This window comes from Nothoprocta perdicaria, unplaced genomic scaffold (genome assembly GCF_003342845.1).
Source record: "Nothoprocta perdicaria isolate Ctin4 unplaced genomic scaffold, notPer1 scaffold_0, whole genome shotgun sequence".
NCBI lineage: Eukaryota > Metazoa > Chordata > Aves > Tinamiformes > Tinamidae > Nothoprocta > Nothoprocta perdicaria.
Genome location: NW_020454092.1, coordinates 15,903,961 through 15,921,321, shown reverse-complemented (window position 1 = coordinate 15,921,321; position 17,361 = coordinate 15,903,961). Strand labels below are relative to the sequence as shown.

Genomic DNA, 17,361 nt, shown 5'->3' with positions numbered 1-17,361 from the left:
TATGAGCATCCAAGAAGGATTGGGACCACAGAGGTTTTCCACGTAGCCCTCAAGTGCTACCTTAGGACAGGTAATTACCTTCTAAAGTAATTATATTGCCACAGAGCTGCCTCCTACTCATCCTATTTCATCTCTCCTTGTATGAGTTTTTTGTTCTTAGGCATTGCCTGTTGTGTTTTCATTCTCCAGCACTTGAATTCTGGCCTCAGGCAAAACAAAAAGAATAAGAATATTCTAATTCAGCGTAAAAGCATAGTAATGTCTCCTGTGCTCTAGGAAGCACTGAGCTCTAGGGAAGGAAGATGGATATTTTAGCATCTGAATGTATTAGGAATAGTGAGGAGAAAGGTCAGGTTCCTCTATGCAGGTTTGCCTCTTGTGACAAGACGGAGAGTCAATCCTCTCTGTTCTGGATGGAGAAAAATGAATTCTTCTCACTTTAAGTCTGGAAAGCAGAACGAGCTGTGAAAAGCATCGTGCTCCCTGAGCTGGTCTGACGAGCAGAATGATCTGGAATGGAGAGGTCCATCAGCACAAGATGCTTCTGCGTCTTGACACGTCTCGTGACAGGGCACTGGGGTCCTCGGGGAGAGCTGCAGCCCTGCCATGGTCTGATTTGTTCCTGCACTGCACCAAAGGTGGTGCACAGGAGGACAAAAAGTTCTGTATTCCTCTAAGGATTATGAGTTTGTTTTTCTGTTTTTAAGGAATCAAAATTTCTAAGCTGATTTTCGTTCAGATGTCTAGCTGATAGTAGTGACAGCAGAGGAAATCAAAGGAGGGAATTACTGTCTGTGCATCTTGGTTAGTCATTCTTGCGACTGCCTTTATCTTTAAGAACATTTCTGTTCCTTAAAGCCACATTTAACATAAACACAAAACCTTCTTGGCAGGTGGCCTCTGCGCTGGTACTTTGGATTTCTGGATTTCTCTGACAGATGGACTTTTTGTCCCTTTTAAATCTGGGGCTTTGCACTTGCATTCTGTTTTCAGCTGCCTTTTCATTTATTACTCATCAAAGGGAAGCAACATGAAGTAGGGAAAAACTGCATTTATTATTTTCCAAGCAAGAGAGACTTAAATGAAGACCTTCTACCTGTACTTCATGTGTTTGGGGCTACCATATATATTTCTCGCAAGCTTGATTTCTTTTAACTCGAGTGTGATTTTTTCCATTACGTGCAGGCTTGCAGTGCAGAGTTGCAGGATTCCTTGTACTGAAGAATTCGCCCTGACAAGTTATCACTGTCCATATGCTGGAGCACCCTGGCTTTGCATCCATGTGGATGGTGACCCCGTTATCAAACTCAAGCTGACAAGCTAAGCTTTTTTCTCCCCTTTTACCAGTAGCATAATCTGGTGAAGTATCCTGGTACTGATTGGGTTGAGTGTGTAAAATGGGTGTTTCAGAGGGGCAGAGTCCTTACTGTCTGATGCTCTGTGCTATCCAGTGTTGTCTGTAACTGGGCTGTAGACGTGCTCATCACTGGACTTGTCTACCTTGGATTAACATGTGGCCCAGGGCACCGCTTGACATCCGGCCTCTTTGTAACCCTGGGATTTTGGGATGTGATGTTTGGGGCAGGGCTCGTCTCCGTGGAGGCAGCTGCGGGAAGCAGCTGTGCCGGCAGGCATGTTAGAGGTGTGCGAAGGGAGGACGCTGCTCCTCCGCCGGCGGCTCCGGCTGCGTGTTCCCGAGCTGCCTGCACCTGGCACCTCTGGTGTGAGCGGGAGTTCAGTGGGGAGTCACGGAGCAGCCGTGTCCGGGAGGCAGAGCGTCCCGACCAGCTCTGCGCCCCGCTCCGTGCTGCTTTTGTCCCCAGATGTGGCTGGCCAGGAGCGCTGGTCTCGGAGAGCAGATCAGGTCACCTGCCGGCAGCTACGACCCAGCAGACGAGATGCCGGATGCTTAAATCAAGATCCCATTCAAAGCTCCGCCTGTGCGTGATTATTCTTTGTCTTAATACATCCTTGCGTGAGGGTGTTTAGAGGATGTTAATGACTTGTCTTTTGTTCAGGAAGATCCCAGATCAAATCACAGGTTGTGTGCGGTTTGATAAATCCAGTCTGTAACAGGAGACGTGTCTGGACCCATGTGAGGCACCTTTCACTTGTATTTCAGTGTCATTATATGCAGCATTAAAAATAACTTGGCAAGCATCTACACTGTTTTTTAATGGAGTCAAAGTTTGAGTTTTGACAGCTTCTGGTTTAGGCTGATCCAGCTGGATGGCTTAGCCTATGAGGTCTGAAGGGATCGTGGGCAAAGAGAGAGATATGAACGGATGGATTGAATGCTGTGATTTCCACAAAACAAATCTCACAGCCACAGATAATTGAATAGATCTTCTCTGTGCTTCTCTCAGTTCTGTGAGCTCCAGAGACACACTTTAAAGTGCTTCATTTTACCCCCAATTAACTTAATTCATCTTGTCTTGAGCTCTTGTGAATGGGAACCCTGTCAAACTGGTTGTCTGTAATCTGATTTTTTTTCTCCTTTTCTTAAAAAACAGGCAAGAATGTGAGGTTCACACTGAGTGCACTAAATTCTTTAAAATAAGAGCATTTGAGTGAACTATTATATTTTCACCTCTATGGAAATAAGGCTCTGTGTGCAAAGTGGAGAGCCTGACAAGTGATTATTGCTTTCTGTGCAACGTAATGGCCTTGAAGGGATGGTGGTGGGGGGGACGGAAATCACTTTAGCTCATTCACGGGTTAGGGTCTAATGAATCATATTAAATGCTCCTACCAGAAAATCAACATTGTGAGCACAAGTCACTATCATCCCACTTTACAGTAAGACCAGGACCTATTAAGTATATAACAGTCCTATTCCCGCATAAAACTTGCTTTGGAGTGATGAGAGTGGCAAGAAGCCAATTTCTGCAGGTCTGAATGCAGTCCAAGTAATGCTGTGCTGGTTTGTTTGGAAAGACTCCACTTTGCCTAAAAGGGATAGGTCGCATACTGCATATTTTTTTCTCTTTTCTTCCTTCTCCCCTTTCAACACACAGAGCTGCCAATTTGGTCAGACCTCTGACTGCTGCAGCAACGGAAGAGTGAGACAATGTAAAATGAAGGCATGAGTAACACTGAGACAAAACAAGGTATTTCAGATGCAGAATTTATATGGGGAAGGAGTTAAAGTACAGATAAACTGATTTTGCTGGGTTTCTCCTAGGACACGGGCATTTAAGTATAGTGCTTGGGGCAGTACTGCAATTTGGAAGCCCAAATGTGTTAAAATCTGTGGCAGAGCATAAGCTAAGTGGAAAGTGAGGAACCACTGAGCTAGCTGCAGGAGTCCCCCTTGTCTTTCATGGAGAGCCTTGCCAGCAAGGTCATGAGCAAGAAGTTATTCTCGCTGCTTTGTTACTCTATTTAATCTGGCAATAAAGTATCCCATATAACTAGAGCACTTATTATTACTGCCTGACCACCTAAAATCACAGTGCAACAAGAGAGCACCTAATAGCCAATGTGTTATCCCCATGGAAGGAAATGATCCATTAGCAAAATTCTATAAACTGGCAGGCAGGAGGGCAGCTAAGCATTTTGACCCCATTAGCCTGGAGATAGGAAACCTGGTAATCCCAAATGAGATTGCCTCAGAGATAAGTTTAATTACTGAAAATGCTAGAACTGTAGAAAGCCTGCAAAAGTCTTTTTCTTTTAGAAAGAGAAGGAAGCAGTGTGGAAGTCTAGTGGCTAGAAAAGGGGATCCAAGAGTCTTGCAACTAGCCCAGCTCACCCTTGTATGATATGTACATGTAAACTATACCACCTATCTCCAAGAAGTTATGGGATGCCCTGTTGAATGTGTATTTTGGCTACATCCTTGTTTCCTTTCTATGCTTTTCCCTAGCATCTTCATGATGCTCAGTTCTGAAGCTGAATGTCTGTGGAGACATCCATATGTCCCATCCATTCCCTGCTCACAGAAGGATCTAGGTATGGTGTGGCCATGAGGATCCACATGATGTACGTGGAGAAGTTAATTTCCTGGACACAACTTCACACTGCCATTAAACGTGGCTGCCTTAAGAAATCATGGAAATCACGTGCATGAGGTGGGAAACCTCTTTGGAAGCAAAGGATTTTCCCCTAGGAAGCTTTATACAAACTGTATTAACCCTTTAACTATGAATTCAAACAAACATCCAAGTGGGGATGTGAAATGCTAACAATACAGGTTCTTTGCGGCATGAATTTTTGAAGGGGCTTTCGATGGCATTCCATAGATCTTCATTTCCAAGGATACTAACATGTGAACCTCGCTTGTTGCAGCTGTGTTATGGAGACTACAGTCTCAAATAACAAAGTTATGACAGCTAAGCTCTGTTTCTGTGCTTTGGGGGCAGTGGAGAGTAGCTCAGCCCAGGTTTATTTAAAAGAGTAAACAATCGTGGGGAGGGGGAAAAAAAAATGTTAATTGAAAGAGTGGTTGATGAGCAGCAGATGCTGCACCTGCTGCAGTGGTGAGGAAAGGAGATGTTAGGAGGTGCCTAGGAAAGGGCTGGTGTAACCAGCTTCAGGAAGGCTCCGTGCTGGTGTTGCTGGAGATGGGCTGATGAACCGAGGCGAAGAGGGAGGCAAGTGACCCCACTGAGCGTGGCGGGCCGCGTGTTTGTCGCTCCTCTTCTATGGCACGCCGTCGTGCTGGGCTGCTTCAGAAAGCCTCCGGCAAGTCTGAGGCTTCGGCAGACCACATGTGAGAATTTCATTTTCATGCACTGACACCAAGCCCAGGGTCATTGCTAATATCTTGAAGAAGTAGCAAGCGCTTGTGTAAATACGTGTCCCCCAGCCGTGTGCCTCTGTTAGACAGTGCCGGGTGTTTTATCACAAATTAATCATGCATTCTGACAGTAGCTGGAGTGGCATTTTCTGCTAAAGTTATCCCTTTAATTAAACGTAGATGCTCCATCTTCAGGCTGACAGTCTCTGGACACCTGTTTAATTTTTTAATTGGGGCCAACGCGTTGCCTGTTGATCGCGATTTCCATTCCACGTCTCCCCGTTCCCACTCGTGCGGTGCTGCCGGCAGAGCCGCGGGTGCCGAGCAGGACGCGCTGGGCTGACAGCAAAGGTCACCGCGGCGGAGAGCTCGTGTGCTTGAACCGAGCTGGCTGCCGGGTCTGTTAAATGTGGATCGACAGAAGTGTCCGGGGGACAGTCCCCCTCTCCTACAGGAAGCGTTTAATTACAGCTTTGCATTCAGGGGAGATGCCCACAAGCTTCTGCACTCTCTAATTCATGATGCATCTGATCAGTTTTCCTCCCTTCCACCTAACCTGCTTGAAATGTGTTCGAGAGAGGTTTTTGTGGGGGATTTGGAGCATTAAATGGCTCTTTTGATCCTCTCAGAATTGCAAAACAAAGAGTAGGTGAGCTGTTCCTATGGGAATTTAAGTTTATGTGCCCTTTCTGTGTATAACTTCACAAAGCTGGTTTGAAAATAATGTCTTGCCTGGTGATTCTAGTCTGAATCAAGTGTTTGCTTCATTCTTTTAAATGGATTATTTTTCTTTTTGCGTTCACAATGCTTTCCTGAGGTCAAGAACATCCCTCCTCCGCACTATTCATTTATTTTTATTTATTTATTTTTTATTATGTGCTTTTCCAGCTAAGGCTCCTGCGGGTCCCACAAATCATAGTTATGCTATGCAGCAATTGAGATTAGGTTTTCTACAGGTTTTTATATTAACAATATAGAAGACAGTTGCTGAAAACCTCTCCTTGTAGAGAGACTGGAAGACCTTCAGCTTTAAAGACCTAGTTCTTCATGTAGCACATCTTTCAGGTGCTTTAATTCAGTACAGGGAAGGGGGAAAAAAAAAAAAAAAAAAAGAAACTTGTTCTGCACCTGTTTCTACAGATCAATTTATAAGGTAACAGCTGTCAGATGGCTTTTTCTGGAAATGAGGCCTGGAATAATATCCCATTTACTCAATTGACCTAGGTCAGGATATGCCAGGGCTATTACTATAGTTCATCCACTTTGCTTTTCTTGCTCCCTGTTGTTGCTGGCAGCTCAGGCCACAGCAGGAGATCTTTTCTTGTACAACATAACTTCACTGGTGATGTTATGGTATAAGGCTTGTGCATAATCATTGCAAATTACCCCATTTGTGAGAGCCTTCCAGCTATAGTCCCCCAGTACACTGCATCACATCTGGATCAATATCCCTTGTGCCAGGGACGTTGCCCTGCGTTGCCTCAGAATCACCTTAATATGCTATTTTTCTGTTTTCTGTTGCTGGATGGGTTTGCAGCAAGTGATGATCTTCGGACAATTTATTGTTGGGACAGGATGTCTTGGGGAGCTGTTCCAGCCTCTAGGAAGCTTAGATTCTGATCAAACCTGCAAGTCTGATACTGCACAAGGTGTTTTCCCCCCTTCTCTCCCTATGGTCTTCCAGCAGCACCTCATGAGCATCGTGTCCATGGCTGTCTTCCACAGCCTTGCTTAGACCCCATGTGTCCCTCTGCAGAAGCAATGCTCTAGCACAGTTGGCTAAGCCATTCCTCACTTACTTACAGTCCATTTTTTCCATTTAAGTGTCCTTTGATACTGTCATGTTCCAAGATGTGTTGCGTCTAATTTTTTTAATGTCCTGCCTCTGAGAAAAAGGCTCAACAAAAAAAGGTAGAATGAAACTTGGCTTCTTTCAAAGAATCACATATTCAAAAAAATATCAGATCTGGTATAATAATCCTCCTTGTAGTGGCTTTTTGCATTGCATTTTTTTAACTGGTGGCACAAGCAAGCCCTGTGGGGGCTGGGTAGGAAGCAGCTAGAAAGGAGCAATCAATGTTTCCTACTTGACTGAACAAGGTTGAGAGCATTAGGCTGAGCGAGAGTATCTGCACGTCAGGAGCTGGGAACTGCAGTGAAATGCTGAAGACGAAATGCAACCTAAATATGACACATTCTGGTGCGAGACCAAACCTGACATATGCTGGTACTTATTGGGAGCAGTGATGACCACATGTGGGCTCTCTTCTGACTGTCAGATCCCTCGGAGCCTGCCAGAGCAAACAAAACTTCAGTGCCTCTGACTTGTGTGCTTCCTTATGCCCAGGCATCTGGGTATTGCTTATGCAACTCTCTGCAACCCTGGCGTGAGCACAGCACAATATTCAGGAATCAGAAAGGTTCCTGCATCAGCTCTTCATCTTTCTGACCTTCTATAGACTATGGGAATAGTAAAGAAAAACACATGAACAGTATACGGAGCTGTTCCCAAGCTTTGTAATTACAGAAGGCTTTGATGTGGAGGATCAAACTAGAAACCTGCTGCTTAAGAAATATTTTCACTTTTACCCTCTTTTCTGGGATTTTCCCAGAAATGGCTGGTGTCTGTTAGCCTGATAGCATTTGTGAATGAGTTGGTTGCAGTCCAACCCTTAATAGCCATCTGTATTTCTCTGCGTCAGACTATAATCTAACTCGGTTGGCCTGATTAGTGCTGCCCTGGAGACAGGCCACTGGTTAAATATCACAGTGAGAAAAGCTTAGCCTCCAGCTCTGGGCTGGGTGCATCAAGCAGAGATGCTAAATGGATGCTTTTTTAGGCACTGATGATGCCACAGTTGGTCAGAGATGCTCTTTCCCATCTCCAGTCTCTTGGGCCAAAATCTGATTCCCTCAACTCTGCACGGATTTAACTTAATTTGACTACAGCCCTCATAATCATTTACCCATAATTATTTTTGCTATTTGGTGGGTAGAAAAGTAGAAGAATCGGGCCCTGGATTAAAGCCCTAAAAATAACTAGGGTTTCAAAGAAGATATAATTACTTCTTTTATCTGCCCAGCTCTTATCACTTGTGAAAGTTACTAGATGTTTCTGGGTGTGTTTTCAGACTTGTGACTTGATTGCATATTGCAAAGTCTTTTATGCAGCTCCTGAACATTGCAGCAATCTCTGCTTAAACAGACAGAACAATGGCAGTCGGGTACCTATTGCATTTGCTATTTTTTATCCTGTCAACTCATCCTTTCAAAAGACACAATTTGAAATCAGTTTCTTCCATATTTATTCTTCATCAGTGAACTTCCAGATCAGATTTGCTCAGTTTTAAAGTCAAAACAAGTTTTCTGTACCTGCCAGTGCTGCACGCTCAACCTGGCATCTAAAATTCAAGCTGTGTTCTTTCTGCCTCGCGCGTTATCGTATCAGCAGCCGCGGCTCCAGAGCCAGACCTTAGCTGGCAATTTTGTTGGTGATGCAGAAGGTGGAAAGAATTTTCCTTGCTGGTCTATGCAAATTGTATTCTTTATTTTTGTCAGAGAACTAAACATGCATGAAGCTCAGCTCCTTTCTCGCTCGTGTTGGGGTAGCTTTGCTGACTTTTTCAGAGCTGCTTCAAGCTTGTGCAGGTGTTAGAGCAGGGAGAGCCAGCCTGCAAACTGGGGATGGGCTCTGAAGGCAGCTATGGGTGGTACCACAGTGTCTCTTTAATTGATGTTACCCTTGTGCTGAAAAGCAAACAAAAAATTCCTCCTTCAGTTTATAGGCTTTATTGTTTCCTGATGCAGCCCATTAAAGAGAGACAAATGGGTTTACAGTAGCCTGCAGTACTGCCCAACGTGCTGTGGTTGATGTGTAAGTGACAGCTTGACAATTTCCTGTGCGTTTTCTCAGCAAGGCTGATCTTAATTGTTAGAGGGTTTTTTTCTCCCCTTTCCATTAATGTGATGTCATTATACTGCAGCTCATGGGATTTTACCCTAAATATTTCATGCAGAGAAGCAGAAACTGTACGCTTTTTTTTTCTTGTCATGGTTTTGATTAGGAATTCCACTGATCCCTGTCCAGAAGAGCCCTTAGTAAAATCTAACTAGGGAATTAAAAATTAAAAAGTGCATAAAAACTTTTGTTGAAGTTAGGACAATAAGCATTCCTACAGCTTCTTTGCCTGGCTTTCTCTGTCCCTCTCAACACTCTTAGCCTCTGCAGAGAAACAAATTAATATCCTAGAAAGAAAGATATTTTATCCTTTGCTTTTTCCAGCCAGTTTTGGCTTGAATATCCTGCTGTGTGCATGAGAGGTTGCTAGGAATATATGGGAGAATGCATTTTGCTTTAGGTGTTCAGGAATGGTCTGGGGTTTCCATTCATTATAGTATCTTCCTCCACCATTGCCACCCCTTGTGACAATATTTTGAGTTCATCTTGAAAACATCTGGCAGAGGTGCAGTGAACAAAAAATCAACCCAAAAATCAGTGCTCCCTTCCATGTGTTCTCATAATCTGGCTAGTTGGATAACCTGTATAGTTTCTGAGGGTAAATCAAATGGTGCCTGTTTCTATCAGAATCATCTCCCTTGATTCCTTCCTCTGTGGCTAGACTGGATTTTTGCAGTCCCAGGGAGGCCTGGGCAAGGAATGTGAGCAGAAAGACTTTTCCTTTAATGAATGAGTTCCTTTGCTACTAATGTTGTTGATTTGTTTCAAAGCCAAATATCACAGTGCAAAACGGTGAGCTGCCTTGTCCTCCATCCAGGAGCTGCTTATCAGCTTTGACGTTACAAGCTACTCCACGGTGCCTTTTTAGAGGATTGTGAAATTTCTTGGAGCAAGTGGCAAAAGGTGATTTTTATTTATTTATTTACTGCTTCCTCAAGGCTATGCATCCCAAAATCTTGACAAGGTGAGGCCCCATGTAGTGTATTTGTTGGTGTATTTCCTTTCCCGTGTACGAGTCTGTTTCGATTTTGTTGGTTTTCTGCTCAGTTCCTTGAAGCAATAGTTCAACTTTAACAATGCATGCAAAAAACCTCAGCAATGAGTTACCTCTATGTGATGGCTGGCTCAGAAACAACTTAGATTTGGCTGCCAGCTGAGATATGTACTTCTTGCTCCACTGGATAGCAGTAATACGAACTGTACTTGTGTGGGCAGCACCTGTCAAGTTCTCAGCCTAAGTACTTCAACTTGGAGTCCTTAAGACTTTGCTCCCATGACTTTTTTTTTTTATTCCTCCCTTTTGTGGGTGTGTTGTCATAACTTCTGGAGACAGTGGTTGTTATCAGATAACCAAATTTGACAGAAAGGTAGTAGTTTTGGAGATGACTTGCTAAAATTTTTGTGGAAATAGTCTATGGGGCACTTCTATGACATTCTCTTCTACTCAAAGTGGCAACGTGAGCTTAGCTGTTCTTAAATCACAAAAAATATCCCATGGGATGAAGCTCTTATGAATGCTCAGCAGGAGAAGCTTTGCCTGCACCATCTTGGCTGCCCACAGTGGTCAGTGATCAGGCACATCTGCTGGGAAGAAGCAGAGAGCCATCCTGGGCTCACAGAAGTATGTCTCGGACCTGTGGTGCCAAGTGCTACATTGCATGGAGGAGCAGTAAATAGCCTTTATTCTGCACAAATGTAAGCTTGAACATTTTGGTAGTGGATGGCAATTTTTGTTCTTATTCGACCTTTCATGGGTGTTTAACTTCTCATCAAATAGCTCAGTCAAAATTTCCTGTGCAGGCCTTGTTAGTGGCAGCAGACAAAGGCTGATGGATTTGGAGAGCTGATTCAGCTGCCACTCAGAAGCAGGAGTCTTAATTCAAACCATGCTAAGCATTAACATCTGCAGAATTCAGCTCAGAGCTATGGGGCTGACAGGCTTGCTAGGGTATGAGGTTTCCCAGCTTGTTGTTCCTCTCATCCAGATGTCTGTGCTGTCAGGACATGTGGCTGGGAGCGTTCAGCAGTACGTGGGTGTAGGGAAGGGGAAGGGCAGGAGACCTTTCCTCATCCCTGGAGTTTCTGTTCAGCACTGTACCTTTCTTTTTTTTATTTGCCCTTCTTTCTAATTTACATGCAGACTTTGAAGTGAAGCATCAACTCTATTGATATCAGATCTGATGGAACACACATGTCCCTATTGGAATTATTGGAAAACCTTTTTTGAGAGAAACTGTGCAGTTTTGCCTTTGGAAATGCAATTGAACTCTGTGGTAATCCTCAGCTGCAATGTGTTAATGATGGTAACAGGAAATCTAGATAAAGCTATAATTTGATCCCAGAGTTGAGTGATGGTTGTCACATCTTCTCAAGGAGCTTGGGAATTGCTGTCCTCTATCATCCCTCCTGATCATGAAAACCTTTAATATCTTCCTCTCAACATAAGCTTTATTTCCATCTTCCCTATCATTCCCGTCTCCATTTTCTCTCTCCTGAGTTCTATGTAATTCTGGAGGTGTATCAGTACCCGTTGATTTTACAGGTGCTATGAAATCTCTAGCTGCTGTGCTGTTTGGACACAATAAAAGACATCTCACACAATTGCTCACCTGCTTGTGGCTAATGCCATAGTTCAGGGTTCCTTGATATTTCCCATGCATTACTGGATGCTCTGAGATTATATTTCATTCACTTCATAAAGTGACTGCAAATCAAAGCCCAAACAGATGCAGAAATTTGATTGCACTATGTATATTTTTCCCTTCTTTGAGTGGATGAGTTTGTAGTTTTCCTAATGATGTTTGGCTGGTGTCTGAGTGGGACTGAGGTGGCAGATTGCCTGAAGAGCTGTGACTGATCTCGGATGAGTTGGGAGCCTCTGTGCCCTGAGAGGGAGTTGGCAGGCAGCGTGTCCCACCTTCTAAAGCCTTTGGCTTCAGGAACTCTGCATTTCTTCAGCAGAATAGCCCAGCCAAGGCCAGTGTGTCACAAAACAAACCTGCTGCAGAGGAAAATGGCACACTTATTCCTTAGTGGATCCCATTTAAAAGGCAGCGTGAGTCGAGGTATCATCTGCTGCACACGCTCTTTGTTGTGAGCTGGTACTGACAGGTGGTTTGCATGACCATCACCTCCAGAAGGATCGTCTGTCTCAGACCAGATGTTCATCTCTTGTCTGCTGAGACTCTGCTCATTTCTTCTTGCTCCTTTCTCTTAAAATAAGTATCCTGCAGACAACATTACCAGAGCTGCAACTGCACAGTCTTCCTTCAGGTAACATGCATCTAGCTCATATTGGAGCAGTTAAATGTGCCGAAGCATCCCAGTGACGACTGCTGCCATTCCCTCTGTCAGACCCTCCCAACATCTGTTTTTCCTTATCTTTTTGTACTTAGTTATAAAGTGGCACTTGCCTTCTGTGGTTCTCCTGCAGAAAGAGAAGCTTAAAGGAGTATTTAAGAAAGGCTTGATGTGAATGTTGGTGTCTTGTGGAAAGGATCCTTTTATACTTCCAAATTAGCAAGCAAGGTTGGGAAGATCAGCTGTCATTTGACTAGAGGTGATAAGCAGCCCCACTAAAGCTGATGGGTGGGATGTTATGTGATCAAATATGACATATTGGCATGACTGCCTAGCTGTGTGTTTTGGAAGCTAGACTTAGGACTAGGTCTATTTTATGTTATACCATGCAAAGAGAAGCTTATTGCTATTTGATATGTTGTGAAAAATGTTCCTTGTCCATGCTGATAGTGTGAAAACATTTCCATTTTATGTGTTGTTGCTTAGGTTACTTTCCCTGTGTTTAATTCTGCCTCTGGAGTTCCTGACTCTTTCTGCAATAAGTGAAACTAACAGTCATCCACTGGGAAAAGACTCGGGGAGCTTGAATTACAAAAACAAGTGCAAGGTGTGACAAGGCAAAAGCCAAGTTTTTGGTTTTGTTTCTGTGCTTTTTTTTTTTTTTTTTTTTTTTAAACTCTGTTCCCCTCTTCCTCACAAGTCCTAGCCAGCGTTTGTATAATGTAAAGAAAAATTTGGCCAGAAACTTTTCTACATTTCCTTTCTCTTACTGAGTAGGGTATATAATCCTTAAAGTAGGATTCTTTAAGGTTATGATGATGTCTTTGAAGATTTATTGTTCTTTAAGCATTCCTTGTATGCTGCTAAATTTTATCAGTTATTGAAGATAGCAAGAATCCCACACATGTCTTTTGTGACTCCTTTTTTTTTGCAATATGGGTCAAACCATGCAACTAATTACAGGAAAGCAAAACACTGCTCAGTGTTTATTAGGCCCTGACAGTGTGGTCTGTACCTCACAAAACAGGAAATCACAGTCCTTGCTTCAGTGCTCTTGTGAGATGAGTACAGCGGTGGATATTGCATCCAAGCAAGCAATGTCTGGCTCGAATCGCATCACCAAGGTCTGATCTTAGTGGCACACTTTCTTTTTTTTTTTTTTCCTCAAATAATTCACCAACAAATTGTAACAACAACAACAGAAAGACAAAAAAGAACAGGTTTTTTTGGACATCCTTGGAATGCTGTGGGTGGAATGAGCGTGTTTGGGTACATTGGGAACAGCAGTCCTGTGTGTATAAGGGATTGCATGGAAGGTGAGACTTTGACAAGAGTGAGCAAAAGATAGAAGCTCGTTGGGAGGCTTAAAAAGAGCAGAGGGAGAACGAGAGGAGGAGAAGATGAGAGCCAAGATGCTGGGGGGATTAGGCTTCTGCGAGAAGGGAGGAAGAAGCTTGGATTTAGTGTGGTAGGCGAAACGAAGCCAGTGGAGGGATTCAAAGATGGGATTAGTGCAGGCTGATGCAGGAAAAGAACAGAACGTTGGAGGAAGTGTCTTGGGCAGATAGAAAGCAAGCAAGAGGCAGAGAGCACCAAGGTCAGCCCTAAGACAGGCAGAGAATACAAATTAGTTTGCACCTAGATCTCTGAAAATGGAGCACACGGCTAGAGTGAGCAAATAGGAAGCAAGTGAAAGCAGGCGGCAGGTTTGAGTCTCTGAAAAGCCAAATGGGGGAGTTCAGTCCCTAGCAACTTGAGTATTCTCAAGAAAGCATTAAATAATAGTTTTCCAAACTTTTTCTTTGAGCATAAACCAACTCCAGCCTCATTCTGGAGTGGAGGGAGTTCTGTGTGATGGTCAGCACAGCTTCACATGCTGGGGCAGTGTTCACTGTGCTGCTTCGAGCTATGTAGGGGTGAACTATAGACCCTTTAGTGCCCTTTTCCTAAGCCCACAGGTATCTGCCTTTAATGTTGAATAAATGAAACAAAAGTAGAGCTAAAGGGAGAGCTGTTTTGCAGGCACTGCACAGCCAGTGCTTTGTGCTATATCTACTAATGCCCTCTCCAAACGCACAATTGCTGTAGTGCTCCTATAGATTCTTCTTAGAGAGACCATTCCGTGGGTTCCTGCACTCCTGGAAAAGTGTACTTTTCCAGGAGTACAAAGACAGTACTAAATTCCCTTATCTTTTTGTCTGGTTCAAACCTGGTTCTTCTAGTCCTTCATGAGAGTACATCTAAGTGATGGTTTTATGTCTCAGTATGTCTGCAACCAATGACAATGAGCAGCATATTCACCTGGAGCTGCAAAATGTGCAAGTGGCATCACCTGCCACATGTACCATAGTGTAGGACCTGTGTTTTCACAGCTAATAGTGGCAGGTGAGCTACGAATGAACATGTAAAAAGCCTTGGAAAAGTTCATCATAGTAACTCAGTAACTAAGCTATCTCAGATCTATCTAGCTGAATACATATCCTGTTCCTTTAATCCTCCTTTAAGCTTCTCCTCTTCCAGTGTGACTCTTTTTTGTTTTGCCTTTTTTCTCTATTCCCTTAATTTCCCAACATTGTGAACATTCCTCTTTTTTTTTTTTTTTTTTTTTTTGTGAACCATATGTTAAATAATAAGGATGAACTTTATAGCTGCTGTGATTAAATGAGAACTTCTGGAATATTTCAAGAGGCAGGAGACTTCTTGAGCAGACTGGAGAGGACCCAGGCTTGCATATGGGTAACAGGCTCTGAGTTAGGAGGCTGCTCTTGCTGGAAGGGGTGAGCAATCTCTGTGTATCAGCTGCCTGCAAGTGCTTATAAAACAATCCACCACAGATTGGGGAAAGGTTACAAACATATGGAATCATGCATTTGGCTATTTTTGAGCTAGAACACAAAATAAATCTGTGCAATTTACCTAAAATATCAGTAGGACACTTTTTTTTTTTTTTTTTTGATGTAACTTAAGAGGCTGGTGCCAAGAAAGGGAGTTTGTGCACTAGGGACCTTTTACACTTTAGACAGGAGCTGCTGGGAGATGATGTTCTAACTAGTTCCTGCACTCATGAGATGACTGCAGTATTCTAAATTTGCTGATTAAAAATCAGATATCTCTTCTATGTTTTTTTTTTTTCCTCTGCAAAGAAAGGACAGCCAAAAAGTGGAGTGGGTGATTATGGATTGTGTGTCAGAGAGAAGAGTTGCACTTTAAAATGTTTTGTTAGCAAAATACTCTGTGTCTGTTTGGGTTCCTGATGGGAATGGTAAATCTGCTGGGCTTGCATCCATAAGAAGAGGCATCGTGGCAATGTGTGGGTGTCTGCGCACCTGAGCAATGCAGGCCAGGAGGAAGGAGGGCTGTCTTCAATCACAGTTGAGGGTTGCCTTTCCTAAGAGCAGGAATATCTTGGTAGGTAAGACAGGTTTTGAGAAGCTTGTATTAAGGAGCAAAGAAAAAAAGGGTAAAGAAGTTTTTGCAAGAGGCCTACCTGATCTTAGCATTTCTTAAATGATTATTTGGGGTAGTGGAGGAAGGAACTGATCCAAGCAGTCCCTTTCAGTTCTATGCTAGTGCTTGCTCATAGTAACGTAGGTCTTGTGACAGTCCCCCTAAAAACCTACATTTATGTAAATAGGAATGAACTGGATCAGAAAGGTCCTGAACAACTCCACAGTAAAGGAATCAGTCTAGCAGCACTGTCTGCAAACCAGAACAAGATGCGTGGTACAAAGCCTATTAACTTTATTTACTATATTTATACTTTGTCCACTCAAGAACAGCATGTTGCTATGGACCATCATGTACTCAAAATTGCTTTGTATGAACTCAGAGCTTTAAAGCTTTCCAGAATTTACATGTACTATCCTGCACCCTGAGGCTATCTCACTGCACTGTAGAGCTTCACATAAGATTTTGATCTAAGGTTTCCCCCAGCTGTAGGTAAATCTTTATAGCAAAATTATCTGGGGTTGCCAGTAACTGAAAAAAATCATTTTGAGGCTGGAATGTAAACAGGCCTTTTCTGGTGGGATTTCATTTATGTTCTAAGAGAGCTACCTTCCTCCCTTGCATCTGCTATACGTAATTGCCAGCATAAAGACCCTATTATCGGTGCGAAAGAAGACCAGGCTTCCTTGATGACTTTTGAGTTCAGTCTTCTGCTGGATATCCAGACAACAAATCCTTGGTTTGCTTGGTACAGCATCTGCCATGCATGCAGACAGGCAGCACGTAATCAATTACATGGAAGCGGGTGTCTGTTTTATTAGAGCAGCATACTCCAGAGGAGAAACATTTTCAGCACGAGAAGCAAGGTGGTGTTAATAGCACCCAGAAGTGAGATAGGACACAGCTGCTCTTCAGGTAGATTTGGGTTTGCTCTTTAGCTGCCAATTGCCAGAATTTAGCTGGCAATTGAAAACTGGCAATTTCTCCTGTGCCTGGTCTACCATGGCTAACCATGTCATTGCTGAATGAGCACCCCACCTTGGAGTAAACATTTGTGCTTAATTAGTCATGGGATAAAACACAGAAACACTGTTAAGTTAGCATCCATTCAGCTATTGTTGACCTCGGAGTAACATAGGCATTCGGCAGAATTTGGCATAACTGCAGAGAGTTAGTCTGTAACCTTGTAATTTATTACCCTAGGGCTCTTGAAGCTTTCAGTAAGGAGCTATTTCAAATACTTAAGACTGGTTTCTGATGAAAGATTTTATCTTTTTCATTTTTATAAGAAAACTACTGCACTTATGTTGCCTGATGTCAGCAGTGGGTAGAACAGATTCATTTATTCTTATCTAAGTGGGCTTTAGAAAACGTACAAAAATGCAGCAGGTGGATGATGTAGTGCTATTCCATCTTCCCTTTAATGTAGGCAAGTGGAACATAATTGCATCAAGTAGTGGTTTTGAAATATCAGATGTCCATTAGTGCATAATTAGCAAGTTAATGATGTGTTGCCAAACATGTGATGACCTCTTTTTCTCCGCCAAACTTCTAGATACTGCTACTTATTGCATTAGCTTCTTGGGATTGCACAAGGAAAATGTGTACTCGTGGCAGTCCATTTAGCAGTCTGCTTTCTTGTTCTTAAAGGACTTGTTTGTCTTTAGTCTCTCTCTCTCTCTCTCTCTCTCTCTCTCTCTCTCTCTCTCTCTATATATATATATATATATGAAATTTCACAAGTCCTTGAAGCTAACAAAATGTTTTTTTTCTGATGCCACCTGTGCAAGAAAAAGTTATCCTTATTTTGTGCTGAAGTTCTGCCTATAAGTGACCCCAGTTTATAGATCTGCTTAGAAAGCTCAAAGAATAACAAAAGTGGAAGATCATCTGTAAGATAAACCTTAAGGAGTCT

At 43.0% G+C, this 17,361-nt stretch overlaps 1 protein-coding gene across 1 annotated transcript in view; it reads left to right on the top strand.

The window, feature by feature from the left end:
- Window positions 1–17,361, top strand: part of LOC112959750 (cytosolic carboxypeptidase 6-like) — a gene marked incomplete at its 5' end in the record, with an annotated part of 175,890 nt that continues 158,529 nt past the window's right edge. Inside the window, one exon of the mRNA XM_026053846.1 lies at window positions 1–70. Within this exon, the coding sequence (XP_025909631.1) occupies window positions 1–70 (70 nt within the window). The remainder of the gene's footprint in view (window positions 71–17,361) is intronic.